This window comes from Muntiacus reevesi, chromosome 2 (assembly GCF_963930625.1).
Source record: "Muntiacus reevesi chromosome 2, mMunRee1.1, whole genome shotgun sequence".
NCBI lineage: Eukaryota > Metazoa > Chordata > Mammalia > Artiodactyla > Cervidae > Muntiacus > Muntiacus reevesi.
This window is the reverse complement of record NC_089250.1, coordinates 113951530-113977356: the sequence shown is the minus strand read 5'-3', so window position 1 is coordinate 113977356 and position 25827 is coordinate 113951530. Positions and strand designations below refer to the sequence as shown.

General features: G+C 54.0%; 1 protein-coding gene across 1 annotated transcript in view; it reads left to right on the top strand.

The window, feature by feature from the left end:
• ZCCHC24 (zinc finger CCHC-type containing 24) overlaps positions 1-24726 on the top strand; it is a 63884-nt gene extending 39158 nt beyond the window's left edge. Inside the window, exons 3-4 of the mRNA XM_065922711.1 lie at positions 12522-12686; positions 20581-24726. Of these exons, the coding sequence (XP_065778783.1) occupies positions 12522-12686; positions 20581-20694 (279 nt within the window). The 3' untranslated portion in view covers positions 20695-24726. The remainder of the gene's footprint in view (positions 1-12521; positions 12687-20580) is intronic.
• The last annotated feature ends 1101 nt before the right edge of the window (positions 24727-25827 follow it).

Genomic DNA, 25827 nt, shown 5'->3' with positions numbered 1-25827 from the left:
CGGAGCTGTAAGGGTTTTACAGCTGGGCCCAGGGAGGAGGATGGACCATCTGAGGCCAGACAGTATGGCTCCATCATCCTGGCTGCTACAGAGCCCACTGAGCACCCTTGCTCTTGGAGACAGTGGGGGAGGGACAGTTTTGCAAACTTTTCCTGCCCCTGGGTGAAAAAGCAACGTCAGCTGCAGCCTGGACTGTGGGGGTGGCAAATAACTTGCTTCCTCCCTGTGACCACCTAGAAAAGTCACATAAGGGCAGCTCTTCCTCTGGCAGGTCCCACAATGGGAAGATTCGTGCCGTGGTCTGCTGCCCTGCAGTGAGCATGAGAGCTACACGTAGGCCTGTATGCACACAAGCACACATGCATTTACATGTACACGCACCCTCCTCTCCACGGCCCGTTCTCTGATTTTAATACCAGCCATCACCGTGGAACCACAGTAAAGGCTGGCAGATGTCTGGGCTGGCTTCCAGGAACCTCTTTAACCCCTGCTCTGCCCAATGACAGTTGTCACAGGTGACCCTGAAACCAGTCCGCAGCCACATGGCCCTCATTCGGCCATGAGGGAATTGGATGACTGCCAGAAAGGCTGGGGTTGAAGGCCTGCCACTTACTTGCTTTGTGACCTTGGACAGGTGACTTAACCTCTCTGGGCCTCTGTTTCCTCATCTGGAAACAAGATCATAACGAAGCCACCTACAAGCCAAGCGCATGGCCCGTGCCGGCACGCAGTTCCTCCCCATGGCTGTCGCCATCTCCTAAGCATCTCAAGCTTAACACTCCCCTGACGAAAGTTCTCGGAGGTAGACAGCTCTCTTCTCTTTCTACCCCTCGTGATCAGGTCAGGAGGCGGAGACCCAGAGAGTAGCGATTGATGTCAGCACAGAGTCGAGGCTGGAAGTCGGGCCTGCAACTTCTCACCAGGCCGCCTGGGAGCCCCAGTCCTGGCTCCTGCCAGAGTGGCCCTGAACTGCTGACGTCAGCGTTTCATTGGCCAGGGCAGATCAGATTTCTTTTCTGGCGCTTGGCCACCCTCCACACCCTTCCCCCATTGCTATTTTGAGCTGAGTTCCCCTGTCCTCCCCTCCCAGGGCTGTGACCCTCACACCCAAAGCATCACTGTAGGTTGAGGCCATCACCTCTTACCCACATACCTTCCTGCCCCGGCACTGGTGCAGAGCCTCCCTCCAGCCAGGTGGAGCTGAGCTAGTTACAGCCACATCTAGCCAGGTCGCGTGTGGCCAGACCTCACTAGGGATGGCCTCAGATGCAGACCAGGGCCAGACAATCTGTAGAGATGATTCTGGTGTCCTGTGGTGGCCCTCCAGAGAGCTCAGCACAGCCCAGGAGGGGCGTCCTGGGAGGAGGCTTCTGCCTGCAGGACCCCCACCCGGACCCATACAGCTCACCCATCACCAGCACTGCCCACACCACTGTCCCCTCCAGCTGTTGATGTGGCCTGAGCCCCACCCAGGTGCTTCAAGAGCCCCTTGTGGTTCCAGCACACTCAGAGACTACTGGAAACTAGACGGAAGAAACGGCAGTTTTCAAAAAGTTCTTTAAATTCAGGATGAAATCTCTGGCATGCCAGATCATCCCTGGCATGCCAGAGGCCGGGTCAGGGCAGGACATGACCCGCAGCCAAGCGAGTGGTGCAGACCACAAAGTCCCCTGGGAGTGTGGAGAGCCAGGGCTTCTCTGAGGGAGGCAGTAGAAGGGCTCTGTGCTAGGGCCCGGGCCTGGGACTCGAGTGGCGTGAACACCCCAAGGAGGACAGTTAACCCTGTCTGGGAGCGGGGAGGCCAGACAGAGTGGCCTTGGAGTTTGGCCTTGAGTACAGGAGCATCCGCCAGGTGGAGAAAGTTTGGGGGGGCAGGGAATAGCAAGAGCAAAGGTGTGAGGGCAGAGAGGGCCAAATTATTTGCAGGAAATGATCTCGTTGTTGTTGTTGGAATAGAAGTTTGGTTGGAGGGAGCAGCAGTGACAAAGGTAAGGTCAGCTGGGCCAGGTGGGGAAGAGTCTGAAAGTCTTGAGTGTTTTGCCTCCATCCTGCAGGTCCTGGGGGCTCCCAAGCCTGGCGTGGCCATTAAAGCACCTGAGGGCGACTCTGCCTGGCTGGACCCAAGTTGTGGCCGCCGCAGGGGAGGGGCACAGTCCGGAGAAAGGGTTTGCCGGGCAAACAGACCACCCAAACAGGGATGCAAGAGGCTCTGGGAACCCGCTCAGGAGAACAAATGGTTTTCAGAGCTGCATCCAGCTCTCGGCCAACCACACAGTGGTTGCAGACCTTCTGTCCATCGCTTCCACCCACCGGCGGCGGCAGCGGCAGGAGGAGCAATCGCTGTCTCTGCAGTCACAGGAGGGGAGGAAAACCCAGGCCTTTTGCAATCGCTCTGATTCGGATGTTTTCCACCCCTCTGGACTGGCCGCCCTTCCCCTCCCGCCCCTGGGCTCTGATCCGTGTGGTTTTGCTAATGGAGGAAAGCCAGAAGCAGGAAACAGATAGCTTAGGGAGTGGCTGTTCATGTGATTACAAAGTCTCTGGTTTCCAAAAAGTTTTGCCTGAGAGCAAGTCCAATTGCCTGGCCTTGGGGTGGGATTTGGAGAGAGGGGTTCCTGTGGCAGGGAGGGTAGCTCCTCGGGGTACAGTGCCCAGAGGCGTGGGGGCAGGGGTGTCAGGGGCTTCTGCACCGCTCTGGGTCCTGGAGGGGCTCCTTGGCCTCCGTCGGGGCGCCCATCCTGTAACTGTTTTCTCCCTCCCTTTCGGTTCCTTTCCCCTCTTTCTCTCTCCCCTCGCCTGTCACTCCTCACCCGCCGCCCCACCGCCCTGTCTTCCCCATCTCCTGGCTCCCAGCCCACACCCCCTCCCCACCCCACTGCTGACTGCGCTCTGCCTCTGGCCTCTGCTCTCAGCCGCCCCCTTGTCTTCTCTGCTCCATCTCAGCCCTGTCCCCGTCTCCTCGCTCCCCTCGATGCCCCCTCCCCAGGGTTTTCCTGAGACCTTTTCCTGGCACTGTGAAAGCGGCATTGTTCCCTTGCACTTTGACAAACCCCAGTGTTGTGGAATCAGGATGGCATTTTTGCGGTGGCTTTGGGCTGGGAACGGGGTGGGAGGGGTGGTGAGGAGGCTAGGCCTTCTGGGTTCCTGCTGGGCTGCGGCAGGAACCCAGAAAAGGGGAGGGGGCCTAGGGGAGGCGGCCAGGACGCCAGTGCTCAGACAAGGGGGCCCTTGAGGCTCCGGAGGAAACCCAGGGGGGCCTCTTGCAGTGTCCTTCCTCCCTCCCTGCCGCCGCAGGGCCCAGCCCACCTGTCCCTCTGATCTCCTGCTTCCTCTGGGGCCTCTGCAGAGCCCGCAGCTGCCTCAACCAGGCTGCAGAGGCTGAGGAAGCCCTCCTGACAGCCTCCCCGGGCCGTGTGTGTGGACACGTGAGCGTGGGGGGTTTGGGAGGGTCGCTTAAGCGGTGTCACAGAACACAGGGGAAAGAGAAGCGTGGGTACCGGCACTGCACAGGCTTAAGCTCAGATCCTGGCCCCACTGCTTCCTCTTTCTGTGACTCTGGGCACTGCCGCTCCCATCTGCAGCCTCAGTTTCCTCATCTGTCAGTAGGGCTCAGACTTATAGGGCTGTTGCATCGATTAGAGGTCATTTCAGATGTCCTGCATTGGCCCCGTTGTCTGTCAGCTGGGAGGGCTGGGTGAAGAGTCGCCTCTGCCCGAGGACACGGGTCCGAGAGTGTTTCTGCAGGTGTGAGTCTGACTTGAGCCAGAGCCCGGAAGTGCTTGTCCGAGGGTGTCTGTGACTGGCGTAGGCCACGCTTGGTGAAAGGATCACACAGGGTCGACTCCTTTGGAAGGCCCCAGACTGTGCAAGCATTCCTCATCTGTCCTGTTTATTTCCATATTCCTGGAATGTTCCACAGAGCCTGGTGCAGAGCAGGTACTCAGTAAATGTTAGTTGAATGAATAATTGCAGTGGAAGCCAAGGGTTGACACTCTGAGGTGGGGTCGTGGTCCTAGGAGCAGGCTTGTTCTCTTGTTTTCTCACAACCGTTTCAGGAGCAGCTATGCATGAGGTAGGAGGTGTAGCAGATCAGGTTTAAGTCTTGGCCTCACGGCTGTGGGGCCCTGCACAGGTTGCTTGGCCTCTCTGGGCCTCCATTTGCTCTCTCATAAAATGGAAGAGCTGTGGAGTGACAAGTTGGCAAGTGGCTGGCACATGGTGGGTGCTCATGAAATCTTGGCGTCCCAGCTCCTCTACGTCAGCCCCTTCACTTGGCAGATGAAGAAACTGAAGTTCCAAGTTGGGCCTGTGAGAGCCAGGGCTGAGCCCAGGCCTCTGATCATAACCCTGCTTCCTCCCCATGCGTCCAGGCTTGGGGAGAGAGTGCCCAGGTCAGGGGTGCCCCCATGGGCCTAAGGAAGGGGGGCTCAAGAGAAGAGGTTTCAGGAAAGGAGTGCTGCCTCCTCCAGGGAAGGCCCCCAGCCCTTAGAGAGGGTTCCCAGAACCCTCTTGGGCTTTCCAGGAAGAGTCAGCAATACTGCACCAAGAGTCCTGGGCCCTTCCACCACTGTGTCTTCATCTATCTATGGAAAGGGCATCTCAGACCCAGGGCTCTTTCCCTCTCGACTCTAGGCCAGCACCACCTCAGCCGCCTGGCCACAGAGAGCATGCAGACTGGGGACAGGGAGCAGCAAGGAGCCCCTCTGATCCTTATTTCTTCCCCTGCTCCTCCCGACTCGGCCACTCCCTCTCAGCTGGATGCAGTGTGGGGCCAGCCTAGTGCTCCCTGGCTGAGAGGGCCAGCATGCGTGGGGCTGTCCTGTGGGTCTCAAGAAGGAAAGTGAGCCTGCCCAGTGGATTGCAGCACACCAGGCCTCCCCGTCCCTCACTGTCTCTCAGGGTTTGCTCAAACTCATGTACATTGAGTTGACGATGCCATCCAACCATCTCATCCTCTGTCACCCCCTTCTCCTCCTGCCCTCAATCTTTCTGAACATTAGGGTCTTTTCAAATGAGTTGGCTCTTCACATCCAGTGGCCAAAGTATTGGAGCTTCAACTTCAGTATCAGTCCTTCCAGTGAATGTTCAGGATTGATTTCCTTTAGGATTGACTGGTTTGATTTCCAGGCCGACCAAGGGACTCTCAAGAGTCTTCTCCAGCACCACAGTTGGAAAGCATCAATTCTTATTCTAGAGATGGAGAAACTGAGGCCCAGAGAGGAGAAGGGATGCCCCCAGGGGCCACCCAGCATGCCAGGGCCCATGACAGTAGCAACTCTTTCCTGTTTCTTACTGTCCTGGCTGTGTGAGTTCTTCATCTTTGTGCCATCCTGGCACAGTGCAGGGCAATTGAGAGAGTGGGCTTGAGTCAGCCAGCCGTCTGGGTTCAAGTCCAGACTCCACCACCTGCTGGCAGTATAGCTTTGAGTGAGTTACTTAACCTCTTCGTGCCTGTGCTCTCACTCAAAACCTGGGACTAAGCTTACTTGACTCACAGGTGATTGTACAAAGAGTGCCTGGCCCCTAAGAGACACCCAAGACTCACTCCTAAGAGTGAGTATAGCTGTTAGTCTATCCCAAAGCTCACCAGGGCACAGGATGCTCTGTTGGGCAGGCAGAGGTGGTGTGACCAGGGCTGGGCTGAGACCTTGCAGCTGGGGCCCGTAGCCGAAACCGTGATCCTGAGAGCACAGGCTGTACCTCCTGGGACAGAAGCCAGCGTGGAGTCATCATGTGCAGGGCACAGCCTCAGGTCCTCATCACCCCGGCTCATTGCCTCCTCCCGAGCCAGGGTCCGTGAGATGCTCTCCTTCGAGCTACCAAAGGTGATGATGTCATCTCCCTGCAAAAAACTCAGTCTAAAAGAGGCTAAGAGGAAAACAAGCTTCACCCTGAAGCCTGACTCACTCCTGGTGGGACTTAAGGAAGCAGGGGCAGGGAAATTGATGGGCAGAGTGATCAGTCAGACTCTTACGTTACGTGACAGGTGTGGATGCTTCTAGCTGTTCTCAGAATTGACGGAGCACATGGGATCAAGGGGGTGGGAAGCCCATACCATGGCTGAAGGCAGGGCAGCTCTGCAAACACACGTGTTCCAACAGACCCAGCAGCCAGAGATTGACCATTGCCCCACACCCAGGCCCAAGAGGACAAGTATGGACAGAGCTGCCATCTCCAGTTCACCACCTTGGGAAAGTGCAGGGCGCCCCCTTGTGGGTAGGAGGGGCCTGCAATTCAGGGCCATCATTTTCTCTATCAAAGTTATACCTACTTACTCGTTTGAGACAATTAATCAGAACAGAGCATCCTGTCTCATAGAGGCAACCTCTGAACATTTTTGACTGATTTCCTTCCTGCCCTCTTCTTGCACACATTTTTTTCTTTTTAAAGTTTTACTCTGGGAGCAGTCTATATTTGATTGCTTATCCTGCTGTCTTATAAAATGTTTTCCCAAACCCTTTTTAAGAAATTCTCGTAAGTGTTTTAATGGTTTTGTCGTTATTTGTCCAGAGGGTGTAACATCATTTAGGGAACCAGGGCATTAGCTTTTTCCACCTTGTCACTATCATAAACAGTGATGTGATGGTCATCTTTGAACTTCCCTGTGGTCAGCACCTCTGATCTTTTATTTCCTTAGAATGGTCACCCAGATATAGATTTGCTGGGGGGAAGGAATGGGCATCTTTTCAAGTTTGAAACCTTACTGCCAAGTTGCACTATGGAAATGCAGTAGGAAATGTGCCTGTTCAGCCTCCACCCCCATCAGTGTCTGAGTGTGTTCCCTTTCCACACCTGCCTGGTTGGCCTTCGCCAGCAGCAAGAGTTGGGAAGACTTCAGAGTTGAAGTGTCCTCAGAGTGACCTGGTCCCACTGTCTGACCAGGGCAAAAGTCTCCTTGGCAGTGTCCCTGATAGTTGTTCACACAGTCACTGCTTGCATACCCCCAGTGACGGGGAGCTCACTACCTATTGCTCAGCACACAGGAAATCTCATGAGCTATTGGAAGGAAAACACTGAGCCATCCCCAAGAAGTGCCCAGGTAGTGTCAGCATCATCTGCATCTCTCCCCAGGCTTCTGGCATGCCTGGATGACTCCGCACCCCTACCCCCTGCCCAGCTTTGCCCTGGCTGCTCCCTGGCACAAATTCTCCTTCCCACCTCCACTCCCACCATCTCTCATTTCCCAGGCTGCCCTCCATGCTGATTCTAGCCTGATCTGGAGGTCAGACGATCTGATCTCTCGTCTCAGCTCAGTCCCTGATTTGCTATGTGTCCTTAAGCAAGTCCCTTGGCTTCTTTGGTCCTTAAGGGGGGCCTGTCTGTGCTAAGAGGGCTGGCTCCTGAGCCCCACTGAGCTTTGCCTGGGCTCCTGGCACATGTGATCTCCCAGAGGGGAACGTGGCAGGGGCCCAGGTCAGGAGAGCCCAGTCAGTCTTGGCCTCCTTCCCAGCCGGGGTGGGTGGCAGCCCCTGCGAGGCTGTCAGCAGTCACTGCTCACCCTGACGTTTATTAGCAGAGGCCATACCTTTCTGGGAGGAGAGGCGGGGGGAAGTGTTGGGGGTAGAGAAGCCTTTGTCCCATCCAAAACTCCCACTCCCTTTGGCCCTGCCCTCATCTGTAAGCACAGCCACAACGGGACTGAGCCCTTCCAGGAACCGGCTGCTTTCTGCCCAGAGCTGCCTGCTGGCCTGCCTTCCCCTCCATCCCCTGCCTCCCTGCCCCTGCCATACAGGTCATCTCTCCCTCTCTGACCCACAGGAGGGCAAAGCTACTGGGCTGGGCTGAGCTGGAGGCCTGGGAGATTTCTCCTCCTGAGCACAGGCCTCTGCTTCATGGTGAGGACGCACTTGGGAATGACAGACAGAAAAGGCTTGTGGAAAAGCCTGCTGAGCCTGACCTCCTGCCCTTGTACTCTGGAAACTCTTTGGCAAGTCCTTCCACATGGCTCAGTTTCACCATCTGTTAAGAGGGTCGATGATATTCCCTACCCCATAGGATTATGGGCAGAGTTAAATGGGAGCCTAACAGGCCATGGAGCCGTGAGCACAAAGCCTAGCACACAGGTGCTGCTGTGTAAAAACCCGTTCTCTTCCCTCTTCTCTTTGTCCTCTCCACAGCATCCACAGAGCTTTCACAGCCTTTCTGTCCTTTTCTTGGCGCGCTCTCTGAGGATTCCAGCAGGTGAAGACACCTAATGCTGTTCATCTTTTGCTTGCCCCCTCCCTGCTCAACCACAACTCGGGGATGGTGAGCCCAGCCTCTCCCTTGGCTTCGCTCTCATCTTTAGGACTTTCCTCTTACAGTTTATGCTCAGTAGTCTCAGCCCCTGTCTCCACATCACCTGGAATATACCTGCTCCTTCTCCCTGTACAAGGTCCAGAAGCAAATGCTACTGAAATCACTAATGGTTACTGAGCACTTGCAATGTTCATCTGCTGAGCTTAGTCCTTCATCAGTGTGAATGCATCAAATTCCCCCAGTAGCCCTGGGGAGGCTGGCCCATTATCATCATCCCAGGTTTCTGCCTGCGGAAACCAAGGCACAGAGAGGTTGTAGGATCTGCTGAAGGTCCCCCAGACAGTCACAGGTAGAGACAGAATGTGCCATTGCTAGCATTTGGTCCTGAAATCTGACATCTGAGCCACGTCCTGTATGGTGGGGAGTCAGAGCTGGCCTTCCTGGTGCCTGGCCTGGGGACAGTCGTGTGGGAATGGTGTGCTGGTTCGGCAGAAGCCCCTGTCCCTGGGGCCTGCCTGGACGTTCACGGTCCCTGATGGAAGGCTCTGGAATGGCTGGTTTTCTAATTACACAGTGTGGCAATACTTCCCGACTCACCCCTTGCTCTTCTCTCATCTTCCTGCTTCTTCCTTTGGTGCACATGCAGTATCTTCTTTATTTGTGTAGCTTTCCTTCTTGTTCATTTCTGAAGCAGAAACTTTGAGGGGACTGCATTGTCAGTCCTGCCCCGATCCTCACCCTCTGCACTGCTGAGTGCCCCGGGATACCTCGACGCCCACCTCTGACATCTTGACCTTGACCTGCCCTTGGCCCCAGCTGTATGAGGTCAGGTGCCAGGTCCCTTCAATCTCTGAACCAAGAGGCCTGCAGAACCACATCCCAGGGTGGGTCTGGCTGGTGATGGCCCCCACATTTCCCACTTCAACCAAGGAGTCTGGAATCCTACCACTGGTGCGGCACCCCATGCCTATTCCTGTTCCCCTGTGAAATGCAGGTGCCTTTCAAGGGCTTCCCTTGTGACTCGGATGGTAAGGAATCCGTCTGCAATGTGGGAGAACTGGGTTCAATCCCTGGGTTGGGAAGATCCCCTGGAGGAGGGAATGGCTACCCACTCCAGTATTTTTGCCTGGAGAATTCCATGAACAAAGCAGGCTACAGTCCTTGGGTTTACAAAAAAATTGGACACAACTGAGTGACTTTCACTTTCACTTCTGGGCTTCCCTGATATCTCTGTTGGTGAAGAATCCGCCTGCAATGCAGGAGACCCCGGTTCGATTCCTGGGTCGGGAAGATCCGCTGGAGAAGGGAAGAGATACCCACTCCAGTTATCTGGCCTGGAGAATTCCATGGACTGTATATTCCATGAAGTCGCAAAGAGTCAGACACGACTGAGGACTTTAAGAACAAGGACCACAAGACTGAGTTCATCTAGTCCCTGATTTCAGGATTACTGGAGAAGGGAGGCTGTGGAAGTTGTGGGCGTCAGGAACCAGGTAGAAAAGGTGCCCCCAGAAGCGGTTGGAGGGCTCACTGCACTGTCCCTGTCTTGAGACCAGCACAACTCAAAGCGTCTTCAGAGTCATAATGTGTCCTCTCTACCGCGCACTGACTGGACCCTAGGCCTTGACCGCACGCGGAGCGCTCCTTCTGGCATAACTGGTCTCTCCCCTGAACCTGATCAGTGCTGAGGCCCTGCCTTGGAGCTCAGACAGAGTCTTCTCCCCAGGATATCACGGCTGCCAGGAAGGCCAGTAAGGATCCAAAAGACATAAGGCAGTGGGCCCAGAAGACCAGGACAGTGTTGCTGTCACCTTCTAAGTTTAGATTTACGCATTCAGCATGTATGGCCCTTCTTAGGATTTTGTCTGTAATTCTAGTAGGCTGTCACCAAATGGTGGTAATGGTGCCTGGGCAAAAAAGACATGATTACTGGAGGAAGACGTTATTACTTTATACACCGCTATTGTTCTACATTAGCAAATAATAGTAACGAATACTCCTATTTTATTTGCCAGACATTGTTCTAAGTGTTCTGCTTCACTTAATCCTCGGAACAGACTTTTCTGGTAGTTCCTATCACTAATCTTATGAAGTAACTTGCCAGGATCACAACCAGGGTTTGGATCCAGAGTCTGTGTTCTTGACCTTTTTGCACTACTTTGGACACAAACAAATACCCAGGGAAACATTACTATGGAAGCAGACTGTCTCATAGCACAGTACTTCTTTTTTTTTTTAATATTTCTTTCTTTTGTTTGTTTGGCAGTGTCGGTCTCAGCTGCGGCACGCAGGATCCTCGTTGCATCGTGTGGATCCTTCTAGCTGCCGTACACGAGCTCTCTAGCTGTGCTGTGCTGGCTCCAGAGGGTGGGCCCAGCCATTGCAGCCTGCAGGCCTAGCTGCCTGCAGCACATGAGATCCCAGTTCCCCAGCCAGGGATCGAACCTGCGTTCCCTGTGTCAAACCTGTGTCTCTTGCTTGGCAGGCAGACTGTTTACAACTGAGCCACCTGAGAAGCCCTAATGGGTTATTATTTGGCACCAAAAAAGAATGCAGTCCTGATACATGCTGTAATGTGGATGAACGTCACAGCGAGTGAGAGAAGCCAGACAGAGGGCGATTATTGTATGATCTACTTACCTGAGATGTCAAGAATGGAACCCCATAGAGAGAAAGTTAAATCAGTGGTTTCCTGGGCCTACGTGGGATGAGGAAGTGGGGGCTGGACGATGAGTTAATGAATGCAGAGTTTCTGTGGGGGAGTAACAAATAATATTCTAAAATTAGACTGTAGTGATGGTTGTAGAACTCAGCGAATATACCAAAACCCACTGAACTGTACACATTAAATGGATGAAATATTAGCTATATAAATAGTATCTCAGTAAAAATGCTTTAAAAAAAACCATGTAGGAGAGAGCTAGTTTCTTTAATATATAAAGTACGGTTGCAAACTAAGAAGAAAAATATCAAACCCCAGCAGAAAAAAAAATCACAAAGGAAACACAAATGATTCTTAAATGCAAAAATTCTCTCTTGTTTGTAGTACATATCATACAAGTCAAAGCTACTCTGAGAAGTCTACCTCCTAGATTAGCAATGATGAAAGCTATTGATGAGGAGTTGGAATGTTAAGTTGATACAACTGCAGCTGGGGGTAGGGAGAGGAAGCTAATGGTAACTGTCATCTTTAAAAATGAAAAGTGCACATACCCATATACCCAGCAATTTCACTTCTGTGAACTTATTGGGCAAATGTACTCTCATATGTGCAAAATTATATATACACACATGGAAATGTTAGTTGCTCAGTTGTGTCAACTCTTTGTGACCCCATGGTCTGTCCATGGAATTGAATTCTCCAGGCAGGAATAATGGACTGGGCTGCCATTCCTTTCTCCAGGGGATTTTCCCAGCCCAGGGATTGAACGTGGGTCTCCTGCATTGCAGGCGGATTCTTTACCATCTCCACACACACATTTATATATACAAAGTTATTCATTGCAGCACTGCTTGTAATAGAAGAGTAGAAACAATCTAGACAGTTGTAGTAGTGATAAGAAAGCACTATAAAACTTGCCCAGAGTTGACAACACAATACAGTAGCTCTGTCAGTATGATTGATCTGGGGGAAATATTTTATATATATATATATATATATGTCTAGAATTATTATTAAGTGAGAAAGGGAAGATGCAGAACCAAGTGTATAATTTGTCTCCATATGAGTGAGGGAAGAGAAAGGATGTGCATACTTATGTTTATGCTGTATGCATTTGAAAATGGAGAGACCATCTTTGGGGTGGTCTGAACGAAATTAACACAGCTGCCCAGTAAGGGAGCAAGTGGCTGGGAGCAGGGCTGAGGGGAGACACACTTTCACTGCTTTCGAGGTTGTGTTCTGCCTACGTTGCCCCTGCAGTAACCATTTAAACCACACCACTCTGGGCCATGTGTCGGTAGGTCACGTGACTGCCAGCCTCCCCTTCATGACAGTGGTGTTAAAGGAGTAACTCCTCGCCACCAGCAAGTACTTTCTTCCTTCACTCTAAAAACCCACCACCAGCTCCGTCCTTCATTCCCGTGCGAGTCTCCCAGCCTTGGGATTCCCACGTGTGCTCTGGGGTAACTGGTGTCCTCTGGACCTGGGACAAAAGGTGTCCCTGTATCCGCACCTGGGGACGCACGGCATGGAGGCTGAAGGGAGAGACCGTGGGGACCTGGGGGGGCATTATTGTGGCCTGGTGGACCCCAATCCCTTGTGTTTGCTTCCTGTCCTCTAGGCACGCCCCAAAGGCGAGGGTCTGACCCCGTACCAGGGCAAAAAGCGCTGCTTCGGCGAGTACAAGTGTCCCAAGTGCAAGAGAAAATGGATGAGCGGCAACTCCTGGGCCAACATGGGGCAGGAGTGCATCAAGTGCCACATTAACGTGTACCCGCACAAGCAGGTGAGGGGCGGGGTGCAGGGAGCAGGCGGGGGGAGCAGGGGCGTGTTCGGAGCGGGAGCAGGGGCAGGGGAGCAGTGGGGTGTACTCAAGGGCCTTCATCTGGAACAGATAGGGGAGGGTTACCTTTCCCTTACTGAGCCCCAGCTTGCTCCTTCATACGATGGGGATGAGACCACATCTGTCCAAGTGAGCCCTGTCCTTTGCTTCTCTCATCGGAAACTGGTGGGGGGTTGGAGAAAGGTCAGTCCTATTTTCCCAGGCAGGGAAGGAGGATAAAGGGGCAACTGTACCAAGACCCTGAGACCACAGACCGCAGTGAATTTTGAAAGTAACGGCCTGGGGGTGCGACCGTGACACAAAGAGGGATGAGGGGCGGCGGAATGCTGTAGAGAAGGGCACTTCCTTGGTTCATTTGCCCAGTTGGCGCCTGTACGCAAAGCAGCTGTTGGGTGCCTGGGACTGTGCAAGAGGGCTGGTGGCCAAGGGCCTGCCTGCCCTGCTGGGAGGGGGTTGAGGTGGATCATCTCAGGGAGGCCCCACTCACTGCAGGCTGCAGAGAGGAGGTGGCATTTACTCTGGGACCTGAAGGAGGGAAGAAAGCTACAGCTGTCATGAGAGGGTGGATGGCCATCCTGGGAAGAGGGCAGAGCAGGTGCAAATGCCCTGAGGCTGTTGGACTTGAGATACTCAAGGCTCAGATCTCAGTGAAGGAGCAGGAGGGTGGAGTGGGAGGAATAGGAGGGCTAAATGGGACAGTCCCCAGAGGAATTTGCGGGGTCCCACAGGGGAACGCCAAGAAACAGCTTCGTTTACAGGTGATTACTCCGGTTGTGTGTAGAGATTGGTCTAGAAGGGCTGGGAGACGTGAGGAGACCTGTAGGAAAGCCATGGCAACAGTGCCAGGCAAACCATAGGAAGTCTGTGGGTCTGCACCTTGGTCTGACACAGTGTCACAGGACTGGATGTGGATGGTGAGGTGGGGCCAGGAATCCAGGAGAACCGTAGCACTCTGGCTTGAGCTCCTGAGTGGATGGAGGTGGTCATGACCATGGTGGGCAGTCTGGGCTGGGGGCAATTTGGAGGGGTACATAGGTATTCTAGATAAAGGCAAGAGACCTCTGTTACATGTTACATTTGAGATGTTCCTGAAAATCCAGGTCAAGATGTCAAGAAGGCAGTTGGGTTTGTTTTTCTGAAGTTCATGTAAGAACTCAAGGTGGTTTACCCATAATTGGGTACCATTGGCCTAAAGGTATTTAGGGAATGATGAGACTTCCTGCAGAATGTGGACAAGGTAGAGAAGGGATTCCCCAGACCATGTGCTGTGGAGTCCCAGCATTCAGAGGTCAGATGAAGGAGAAGCATCCAGTGAGGAAGACCACAAAGCAGGGAGTCCCCGAAATGGGAGGGAGTGCCCTTCCAGGGCTCAGGTGCTGGCTGCTGCTGAGCTGGCAGCTGTCATGACCACGGAGAAGGGCCCTTGTGGTTTGGTAACAAGGAGATGGTCCCGAAGCTTTGGGTGTGGAATCACTTTTACTTGGAAGATTTTTTGAGCGGCAACCCAGGTCTGAGAACCACTGAAGCCAATGCCCTGCAGGTCAGGCATAAGTGGCGTGAAGATATGAATTCACAAGGGGATCTGTTGGCCAGGGTGGTGGTTCCTGGGCCAGGTGGCTGAGGTTCCCTGGGCCAGGCTGCAGAGAAAATACCTTCAATGTCCACTTTTTCAAAGGGCATTGATTGTGGAGAGAAGCAGAGAAATGGGACCCTAGCTGGAGTAGAGACAGGCCATTGAGATGGATGTTATAAGGTGAGAGAGCCTGGAGCATGTTATGGGTAAATGAGGATGGCCCAGAAGAAAGTAAAAGGCTGGTGATACCAGGACAAGAGGCATGCCTTATGGTCAGCCCGAGGGAGGGAGGTGGGGGATGACTGGGGAGGGACATGGAGTGGAGAAGGGGGACTTCACTTGCAAGGCTTCTGTCTTCTCAGTGAAATGGGATGCGAAGTTTTCAGCTAAAAGCCAGGGTGAGGAGGGGTATGGTGGGCTGCTGAAGGATGAGGGAGGAAGCAGGTCTACGAGGGAAACATAACCAGACTGGCCAGCAGCATCCAAGCCCAGGGGAGCTTTGAGAATTTAAGTATCACCAAAGCCGTCGGCTCAGTTCTGCGCCTTGCCCAGCAGTGTTCACTACATGCAGGCGCTGGCCAAAGACAGTGCAGAGGCTCAGGGCCGAGGTGTGCCAGGAGAGGGTTTCAGAGGGAAGAAGGCCGAGTTTGGGGCTTGTTTGGAAAAGTGTGATGTTGGAAATGCCTGGTCCGGGGGTATCAGCTAGTTGGTCAGAAAACGAAGCCAGAGGACCCCTGATGGAGAGGTGGGGCCAGGACTGGGTTCAGGGGAGGAGCTGAGAGCTGCCACGAGAGTGGGTTTCTGAATACCAAGTCCAGGGTGTGGCCAAGGGCTGGTGGGAGAGAAGGTTAGGGTTGGTGAGGGAGTCCGGGTACTGAGGAGCTGGGAGTCGGGCGAGTCTTCCCTGAGGATGGCAGGAGCAGGCAGTGGAGGAGAGCATAGGGAAAGGGAAGCCGGAGGGTGGGGAAGAATCCCCTGAGGCAGGGGTGTCAGGCTGAGCTCTGTGTAGGGTCGGCAGACCAAAGGGACTGGACTGGGGTGGGAGTGGCAGAGAGCGGGGTGCCCTTCTGGTGAGGGAAGAGCGTGTGCAAAGTGGAGAGGACAGGAGAGCCTGGAGGAGCCAAGGAGGGAAGCGGAGCTCGGAGGGAGGGGCTCGCTCAGAGACTGTGACCCAGAATTTGGTCTTTGTCCTACTAGGAGGTCTGGGAGTTGTCCAGGAGCGCTCTCGTGGCTGAACTATTCTGTGGTTTTATGACTCTTGGGCAGGCCTCCGTGGTCTCTGTGTGCTGGCTCTGTCCCCCAGGGTGTCCATGGTTGCCAGCACCCACCCTGTGGCTCCCAGGAAAGAGATAGGAAGCTGGCCACAGAGCCCAGTGGACAAGCGGCTCCTTAGCGCAGGGGCCTGGTCCACAGCCTGATGACACCGAGGGAGACACCGAGGCCCTGGAGCACCAACACAGGCTTGGTGACCCGGTGGCTGGGGCGCAGGACGTGTGGCATGCACATGTGTGTGGAGCACATCAAGGATGGGGCTGAAGGTGAGCAGGGTAAAGAATCCTCAGCATCCAGGCTCCCGAGGTCTTCCTGGCAATTCCTGAGCAGGTCTGGGACCCCAGTCCAAAAGCACCTCCCTTAATGTCCGACCATCAGCACACGCGCCCAGGGCCCTGGGGCATGGCCAGTGCTATCAGAAGGATTCCTTTTTTCCCTCTCTGGACACACTCCACTGAGGACTGCTTGACTGGTCTGTGTAGATTCTAAAGGAAGACCAAGGTCAGGGTGCTGCCAGGCCTTCCAGGAGCTTCCTCTCCAACCCAAGGGATGGGATTCCATCAGACAGGGCTACCTACTGGCGTTCAGAGAATTCCTGGCCTGAGTCTCAGGTGTGGCCACGCTCTGGGTGCCATTTGCTGAGCGCCTGTACACCCTTCATGTGTGCTCTGCCCGAAGACCAGGTGCCTGTTCATCCCGCTTCACTGGGAGTGAACCTGCAACCTTGAGATGTCATGTGGCCTTTCCAAGGCCCCCACATAGACGTGGGGCCTTGGAATTGAGTTTGCACCTGTCTTTGGAGCCCGGTCCTGAGGCCAGGCAGGTCTCTGTGTCCTAGCACTGCCCTCCTTGAACTGGGTGGGCTGGAGCACACCACTGGGCTCCCAGCGCAGGAGGGAGGAGGCCAGGCTGCAGGTGAGCCTCAGCCACTGGAGACTCGGGAAGATCCTGACCGCAGTGAGCAGTGGCCAGGCACTCCTCTGCATGTTTTATACCCTCTATCCTCTCAGCCATCCCAGGAGGTCAGCTCTATTGTCTCCCCTTCTTACAGAGGAGGAAACTGAGGCAAAAGGCATAAGTGACTTACCCAAGCTCAGTAGAGAAGCTGAAACTCATGTATGGTGAGGTTAAAGAGAACACTGCAGGAGACAGATGGAGGGGAGGGGTGGGGGAGCAGCAAGTGCAGGTCCGGCTGGCTGGCTGGGGCAGGAGTTGGGAACAGGCCAGTTCCTGCCAGAACTCAGATGCATGATGTTTGAGTCTGTTCTGGCAGTCTGGGAGGCTCAGTCCCGATGACTCTCATGGCCCGTGATCGAAGCAGAGGGGTCTGCTCCATGCACCCACGTCCACCGGAGCCCAGCTCCCTGCAGTGGCTCCAGCCTCCTTGACCCTGCCCCTGTATCGCCTTAGCACCCCTTCCAAGAGGCCAGAGCTGTACCACCATCCCCCAGGCTGGCAGCAGCTTCATGTGCTTCATTGTCTCCATCCTGAAAGCTCAGTGCAAGCATCCCCTCCCTGATCATCGCCTCCAGACCCGGAGTCTCTGGACCAAATGCAGAAGAATCTGAGCGCGTGTGGCTCTGCTCTTCCCTCTCCCAGTCATTCTGTACTTGTTAGTTGAGTCCCTACTGTGTGAAACAGGGAGACTGAGACCCAGAGAGAACAAGGGACTTGAACGAGGTCACTCAGCCAGTCAAGGGGGCCTGGAACCCCGATCTGCCCCTGCTTTTCCCCTCAATCTCCTGTCACAGGGCTCTTCTTCCTCAGGGAAGTGGCAAGCTGGGGGCAGGACAGAGGGGGTGATGGCCCTGCCAGGCCCCGCAGCAGTCAGGAGCCTTTGAAGAGCTGAGAGGAGGGGCTCGGAGCATCTGTCCCCCCAGACTCTCACGCCCCCTGCAGTGGAGAGGGGCTGCTTTATTTCTCCTGCTCCCTGCGCTCTGACCTGTCGGCATCCATCTCTTGAGAACTCTCCACTTCCCCTCTCCCTGTTCCCCACTACATCTGTTTCCCGTCAGACTCCAGCTGTGGCTTCCCCCTGCCGGCCCTGCCCTCCAGGAGAAGAAAACAAGAATGGGCTTTGCCTCCCTGCGGGAGGTGGGGGTGGCCCTGGGGTGATCAGTCCCAGCTGCTGACTGTTTTCCCTCTGCAGAGGGCAGTTGCCTTGACAGCTTCCCCACCTCCTCCACCCAGCGCCAGGGCAGGACTGAGCCAGGACCCATGAAGGGAAGGGGCACTGACAGGTCACAGCCAAGGAGCGGGAATGGCCAGGATGTTGCAAGTGCGTTTCCCCAGGGGTTCAGCTGGTTCCCCTGTTCCCAGCCTGCGCCCTCTACATAACAACAGCAATGATGCATGATATTAATACTAATAGACAGTTTGCTCTTTAGGTACTAAGCACTGTTCTAGTAACCTTGCATGTATTAACATATTTACTCTTCACAACAACCCCATCAAGTAGGTACCCTTATTAGCCTATTGTATAGATGAGAAAGGGGACTTCCTGGTGGCTCAGTGGTAAAGAACCCGTCTGCCAATGCAGGAGATGTGGGTTCAGTCCCTGGGTCAGGAAGATCCCCTGGAGGAGGAAATGGCGACCCACTCCAGTATTCTTGCCTAGGAAATCCCGTGGACAGAGGAGCCTGGTGGACTACAGTCCATGGGGTCACAAAAGAATCAGACAGGACTTAGAGATTAAACAGCAGAAATAGAGGGGAAAAGTTGAGGCAAGAGAGGTTAAGTGACTTGTGAGAGGTCACACAGCTCATAGGTAGCGTGAGCCCAAGTCTGACATGAAGACAAACTTTTTCTCCTCTCCCCTAGGCAGGGAAGCTGGTCATCTAAAAGCTTCTTGAGGAGAGGCCAAGGGTGCTGCTCTGTTTCTATGTCTTCCCAATGTGGCTGTAGGCCTGGAAGCACGGAGATGACTTTTTATGACCCTGCATCAGAACCCTGCCCACCCGCTGTCCGTCACCTCCCAGAGCCCTCTGACCTGTCCGCTCCCACCTGCTGCAGTGTAAGCTGCAGGCCAGGCACTGCATAATTACGCAGACAAGCCGGTGTACTCCTTTTGAGCAGTCTGCAGCCTGCCCGGGGGCAGCGCTCACACTCAGCTTCCCTCCAGCACCATCCCAGGTCCTGGTCACGGGCACCAAGGCTCCCTGGGCCCACACCAGCCTGCAGTCCCTGCCCCTCTCCTTGGCATGTGGCTGCCATCTGGGCCTGACCAGCTTCCTTTGAGTCCCCTCCAAGTCCTGTACAGGGGACCTTGCTACAGGTAGGGGTTCTGGGCTACAGCTGCCAGCCAAGAAAACGTCTGCTTAATAGCCTCCATATGTTTTCCAGAGAAACAAGCTCGCTTCTGAGAATAGCAGAGGGAGCAGGGAAGCCCCCTGTGTAACAGAAATGTGCTTGTACATGCTGAACGCCCCTCAATTTACAAACATCTAGATGCCTGACTCCTCCCTGTAAACAGGCTGTAAAAATGGTCCACTTAACAGATGTGGAAACTGAGGTTCTATGGGGTCACACTGTGAGTGATCAGCATCAGAGGTCTGACAAGTCACCTCCTTTCTCTGAACCTCAGTCTTCCCTAAACAGGGCAGGCACTGTGCCAGGCCCTGGGGTGCGGGATGAATCAGAACACTGGCTGCTGACCTCACAGAGCTAAGGGCTTGCTTACCTCAAGCCTGAAATGCCATGACCCCACCCAGGTTAAACTCTATTTTTAAATTTACTTCTAATTGGAGGATAGTTGCTTTACACGGAGAAGGCAATGGCACCCCACTCCAGTACTCTTGCCTGGAAAATCCCATGGATGGAGGAGCCTGGTGGGCTGCAGTCCGTGGGGTCGCACATAGTCAGACACGACTGAAGCGACTTAGCAGCAGCAGCAGCAGCAGTTGCTTTACAATGTGCAACAGCATGACTCAGCTATGTGTATACAACTATCCCCTCCCTCTTGAGCCTCCCTCCTGTCCCACTCCTGTAGGTCATCACAGAGCACTGAGCTGAGCTTCATGTGCTAGACAGCAGCTTCTCGCTAGCTATCTATTTTACACACGGGAGTGTATATGTGTCAGTGCTACTCTCAGTTCATCCTGCCCTGCTGTGTTCACAAGTCCGTTCTCTATATCTGGATCTCTATTCCTGCCCTGCAAATAGGTGCATTTTCCTAGATTCCATATATATGTGTTAATATATGATACTTGTTTTTCTCTTTCTGACTTACTTCACTCTGTATAACAGGCCTTAGGTTCATCCACCTCACTTCAGCTGACTCAGACTCATTCCTTTTCATGGCTGAACTCTTGAGTCTTTTTCCTTTTTTTTTGCCACACCACATGGTTTGCAGGGTCTTAATTCCCTGACCAGACATTGACCCTGGGCCCCCACAGGGAAAGCATTGAGTCCTAACCCCTGGACCACCAGAGAATGCCCTAAACTCCCCTTGAGTCTTGAGGCCACAGGAGCAGGTGTGGGGGTGACAAGTGGCCTGGGAAGAAGCAGTGTGTGCTAGGAAGCAGGGGATGTAGCTTGGGTCTCCCTTGAGCTGGGCCTCCGTTTCTTCAGCTTAATCACGTCTGTGCACCATTTGTGAGCTTCAGGTGGTGGCAGCTCAGAGAGTGCTGGCTGGGGTTGGGGTGTTGGGAGGTGGTGGGCAAAGTGGTGTCTAGACCTGGGGCTCTGGGTACAAGACGCCCTCCCACAGCCCTGCTCCCAGCTCAAGGCCTCAGCCTGAGCCCTTCGGTTCACAAGACACGTGTGTTACCTACAGCAGGCAAGAGGCAGGAAGGGTCCTGGGTGCTTTGGGCAACAACCTCTGACTACAGGTCCATGTGCTCTCTCTCTGCGCCCTCCCTGCGTATCTGTCACCTTCCTCCTGTCTGCCTGTCCTCTCCCCACATCTGTCTCACTTCCCCCTTCTTTGGTGTTTCTTTCTCTCCACCCCCTTCCTCCCCACCCTTGGGCTCGCTTCCTCCTTCCTCTCTGCAGAGACCCCTGGAGAAACCCGATGGCCTGGATGTGTCCGACCAGAGCAAGGAGCACCCCCAGCATCTGTGCGAGAAGTGCAAGGTGCTGGGCTACTACTGCCGGCGTGTGCAATGACCTGCCGCCGGCCTTGCCCCGCCGCCCTCCCGCCCGCCAGAGAAGACGCCACCCCCTGTGTGTCCCCTGTGTGTGCGGGGGTGTCCTCGCAGGCTGACAGGTCTAGGGGGGTGGGCTCTTAGGTTCCTGGCTCATGTATATTGACAGTGTTACTGATGTCGCTGCGCACCCCCAGGAGGCTGAGTCTCTGAGACTCCCTGCAGTGGGTGGGTCTGTGTGAAGGGGTCGGGGTGAGCAGAGGTCAGCACACAGGACCCCACAGAGTCCTTAGTGTCCCCCGCAGGCTCTCCTCTGAGACTCCCTTTGGGGTAAGCAGCCTTGTATTGGCCACGAGTGCACTAAATTTACTGTGAATCCCAGAGCCTGCAGGGGACTGTCTCCCCGAGACCAGCCAGGCCGCCTTTTCCCACCCAGAACCTTCCAGTTTGCCCTGTGTGAAAAGCCACTCTTGCAAAGCCCCAATTTTCCAAGTCAGCATGCATGGTGAGCTGACACCGGTTCTAGCAGCTGCTGGGGAGTGGGCACTTCTGCCCCCTGCCACTTTGAGCCCCAAATCTGACCACCTCTAACGTCACTGGCTTGGCACCTGAGTGCTGCACCCCACCGACCACAAACCCAGGGGTCAGGGACGGGGAGGCACTGAATGTTGGAGAGTGTTCCATGATGTGACCTGGTGCATGTCAGGCCACCCCCCCCCCCCCCGCCACATACTTCCCCTGTTGCTTAGATTTTGTTGGTCCCATCCCCTTCCGTCCCTCTTCCCCTCCCACCCTTGCTGGAGGGCCACCCTCAGATGGAGACTGTAGAACCCAGCAGTGAAGCCACTCTGGCAGGAAGTACACAGGCCTGGAAGATCCAAGTCCCAGGTTCTCATGCTGACCCCGCCAGTGATGCCCTACGGAGTCCTGGGAAGGGTTCTCGTCTCCCCGTTTCCCCACTCATGCGTGAAAGAATGACAGCAGAGAGGTGTTCTGATGTCCCGGGGTTCGTCCTGCCTGCACACCGTCTCCTAGAGCAGAGAGCTTTGTTCTCCTAGAGCAGAGAGCTTTGTTTGGAGAGGGTTTCCAGGTCCTGTACACTATCCTGTACGCCATGGAGTTGTCAGTCACTTAATAAGTCCTGTGGAAGGACCTCTGTCCTTCCCTGTTTGCCCCGGAAGCCCCCCAGCTCTGCCTGTTGTCCCCTACCTGCAAACATGAAGAAGTGCCCCCCTTACATAGGCAACCCCAGTACAAGCTCCAGAACCTCTCATTTGCAAAGCCGGGTTGATGATTCCTACCTCCCCAGGGGACGGGGAGGCTTCTTGGCGCTCACACTGGCCAGGGCCACGCTGTCCCAGCTAGCGGGAGGGATCACCTTCCTCTTGGTTCCCTCCCCAGTGAGAAGCCCTATTTTTACTGCTATGTCACCCTTCCTTTCTCCCGGGGGGAGCCGGCTTGTCAGAGCTGAGTCACTTGATTTTTGCCCCAACATTATGCCTCTGTGAGGGGGAAAAAAGTCAGACCATGAAATGGGCCTGAAATTCAGTGTTTACCACGGCTCAAGGACACCCAACCTGTGTCCGGTCGCCTTTTGTTTTCAAATGAAAATGCTTTGTGCAACTGAGGAGTTACAGCGAAGTGTTTATCAGGGGTCCAGGGAGTGAGACGAAGAGATGGAGTGAGTGTGTTTGCAGCCAGAGGGCTGCAGGGTAGGTTGTGGGGGAGGCCATGCCCTCTGAGCACTTAAGAAGAGTGTATTTGCTCCAGCCTGAGCCCCATAGCCGCCTCCTTCCGGCCGCAGGGACAGAGGTGCGGGTCCCTGGCTGTGAACACGCTCACCGCCCACCCCTGAGGAGTCCCTCCCGGCTGCTCCCCGCCTGCTCCGTGGTGTCAAGGTGAGCCAGAGTCACCCTGGCCCAGGGCTCTCCTTCCCGGAGGGGAAGCTGTTACTGTCAGTCATACTAGTGCCCTGCTAACGAGAACATTTGTTGTGGTGGACATTGCGCTGGTCTCTGCTGTGTGGACCAGGCTCAACGCCTCCAGGGACCTGGCTCCATGGGGGGACCTTGGTCTCAGAATGCCTGGGCTGCAGTTCTGGGGGAAGCTCACACCCTAGAAAGAACCCAGGCTCCAGACCCCTGGAGGCCAGGGCCTCCCACAGGTCAAGAGGGGAAGGGCTATCACCCCAAACCGACCTTTGCAGCGGGCTTGTTCAGCTAGCAGCCACTGCACCCCACCATCTGTACAGAGCCGGCCAGCGGGCTGAGCCTCCCCCCTGAGGCTGCCCTTCTGCCCCACCCACTCCTGTACTGTTTGGCTGAATTTGGGAGCTCTCTGGCCTCAGCAAGAACCACTGCTGTCCAGGCTGGTGCTGTGAGAATTAAGTGCTCAGAGGGCCTGGGTGCCCAGGAGACAAGAAAGTGTGTGGTTGTAGTACATTCAAAAGGGACAATCGCTTGCAGTTAGTAGGTCTAGCGATCCAGTTGGGAGAGAACCGTGTTTACCCCATATGAAGTATTGGATAGTTCTACTTGTGAATTTGTATTTATTTTGAGTTATACTTGACATAGAATTCCTTTTTTTTTTTTAAAGAAAAAAATACTATGTGTGTATTTTGAAACGAAAATTCATGGATGTTAAAATTTCTGCATGGTTTCCAATTTTTCTCACAACACTGAATTTGTTACCTTCTCCCGAAAACGTCACAGTGATTTTTGTCTGTATATATTTGAGGGCTTTTTTTAAGAAAAAAGAAAGAAAAAGAAAAATATGATTGCTTGATTTTTGAGATTAAACAAAAAGAGAGGCATTTTCAAAACTTCAGAACTTTCAGGAGGGCAATAGAATATCAAAGGAACATTTCTGGAAGTATTTTTTGCAAACCTTCTGGTTGAGCTGCAAGAAAATATTTATGGTGAGAACTTTTCTCTTTTTCCTCTTTTGGTTTTCTTTTTTTTTTTTTGGTTTGTTTTTGTTTTTTTACTATGCTTTGGTCTGTAAAAAGTCTGCAACTGAATTACATTAAGAAGGAAATATTGTCTACATAGAATATTATATGAAGTTGGTACATAATTCTGATGAGGAAAAAAAATCTTTGCAATTCTTTAAGCCATATTATTGTTATTCTCTGTTGTTTTCCTTGGATGAAAATATCAGTATTAGGTAGCCAGCATATTATTCAAGTGCTTAGACTTATTCATGTGTTCCTGTCCTGTATTTATACGTATGTGTATTTGGGAAAGTATTACCTTTTGTAAGGGAAGCTATTATTAGATACTTAGTGAAAAAGGGAATGGTGAACCCTTTGAGCCTCTTCAGCTGAGGATAGCACAGCATTAGAATCCATTCTCTTGCACCTTCTTATTATTATCTTGTTATTAAGGTTATTAATCTTGAGGTGGGGGGGGCGGAAGTGAGCCAGGTTAGGAGGAGGCGACATGTGACTATGTAGCCCCTCCATAAGTCGGCCAGCTCCGAAGATGGCCTCCTTGGCCTAGTCCAGGGCTCCCACTCAGCAGGGCCCAGGGAGGGGAGAGGAAGCAGGAGGAGGATTTCTCCGGCCTCCCTCTTTGGGGTTTTGCCATCTGAGCCGTGCCCCAGGGCCCTATGCTCTTTGAACTTGGATTTGTCACCCAGAGCCTTGACGCCTGCCCTCCAGCATCTAACGGACTTGAATCTTCTTGGAACAAATATTAAATCCAGCATCACTACATCGTAGCCCAGAGTGACAACTAACCCTGACGTCTGGGAGGCGTCCCGTCTTATGGGAGCTCACCGCTCTCTGTTGTCAACTTCACCATTCAACCTCCTCCACTCCTGTGTGGTGACCCTGTCGGTGTCTGTATCTGTTAATATGTGTGTGTCCAGCTAAAAAGACAAACAGAACCCGTGGGCCAGCTCGGAGGGTGCGTGGAGAAGCCTCCCAACCTCTCCTGAGGGCCGCCCTTGGGATGGCATTCCGTCGTGTGCCTTATTCCTGGAGAATCTGTATACGGCCTGCCTATAGAGATATAGCCTTTTCATGCTGTATTAAAAGAACTTTTAAAAGCAAGAGAGGCTCCTGGGTTTCCTTGTCTACACAGAGCATCAGTGGGGAGCTGGATGTTTTCACAGACACAGGAGGCCATGAGGGGTGGGGGGCCTTGGGGTTACCCCTCTAGTCTCTGGGTGTCTGGGATGTCTTATCTCACCTTGTCTCTACCCCATGCATTCGCCTCCTCCCAGCCTCTCTGTCCCCAAGCAGACATTCTCCGGGGCGAGGGCCCTTCCCCGGCAGGGCCCCAGACTGGGCGAGATTGTCGGCACATTAGGTCACGGCTCGCTCTGCAATGGGGCTCCCGGTGACCATATATAGGAGTGAATCTTCCTCAGAGACGGCAGCCCCAGGCCTCCGCTGCAGCTCCCACTTGGCCTTCTCTCCAAGCCCGGGATTTGGGCCTCAGATGCTGAGTATCCCACAGTGAGCAGACTCAAGTGTCCGGGACCTCCTGGAAAGTCCCCGGGAGAGGAGACAGAGGGCCCTTCTTCTGAGCAAGGACCAGGCTGGACTGTCTCGTTGTGGGGCTCTCGCCGAGGGCCACGGCTCACAGAGCCTGGAGCCACAGCCGAGTGAACCTTAAGGAACCATCTGCATACAGAGCCCCTCCACTCAGGGTCAGCGCGTTTTTGGTTCTCAACCCGACTGCTCACCAGAATCACCTACGGGAGGCTTGGTCCCACGCCAGAGATGCTGAGACACTGACTTGGGTTCCCTGAGGTTCTTAGAGTCCTTCATCAGTCCCACATGCACTCTTGAGCAGCACCAGGCTTGGAAATGGGCCTTATGGTCCCGTGGGGCTGATGGGGATGGACATGAGGAGACCATGGGCAAGGGGCTCCACCTCCCTGCTGGCCACTGCATCCTCAGCTCCAAATCCACTTGCTGCTAAGAATACACCGCCTGAGGTGTGGTGGGACGTGGGTGGTGGGGGAGACTAGAAGTCCAGGTTTTAGGTGCAACTTTCTAATTTTTAAATTTTGGCAACTAGTTTATTAAATAGCCAAACGATATGTCTATGGGCCAGTCCATGCCTCCAGACCGCAGCCTCTGAGATGGAGCAGAGAAAACAAGATGTAAGTCCTTCGGATCAGGGAATACGGATGGGGAAGTGTG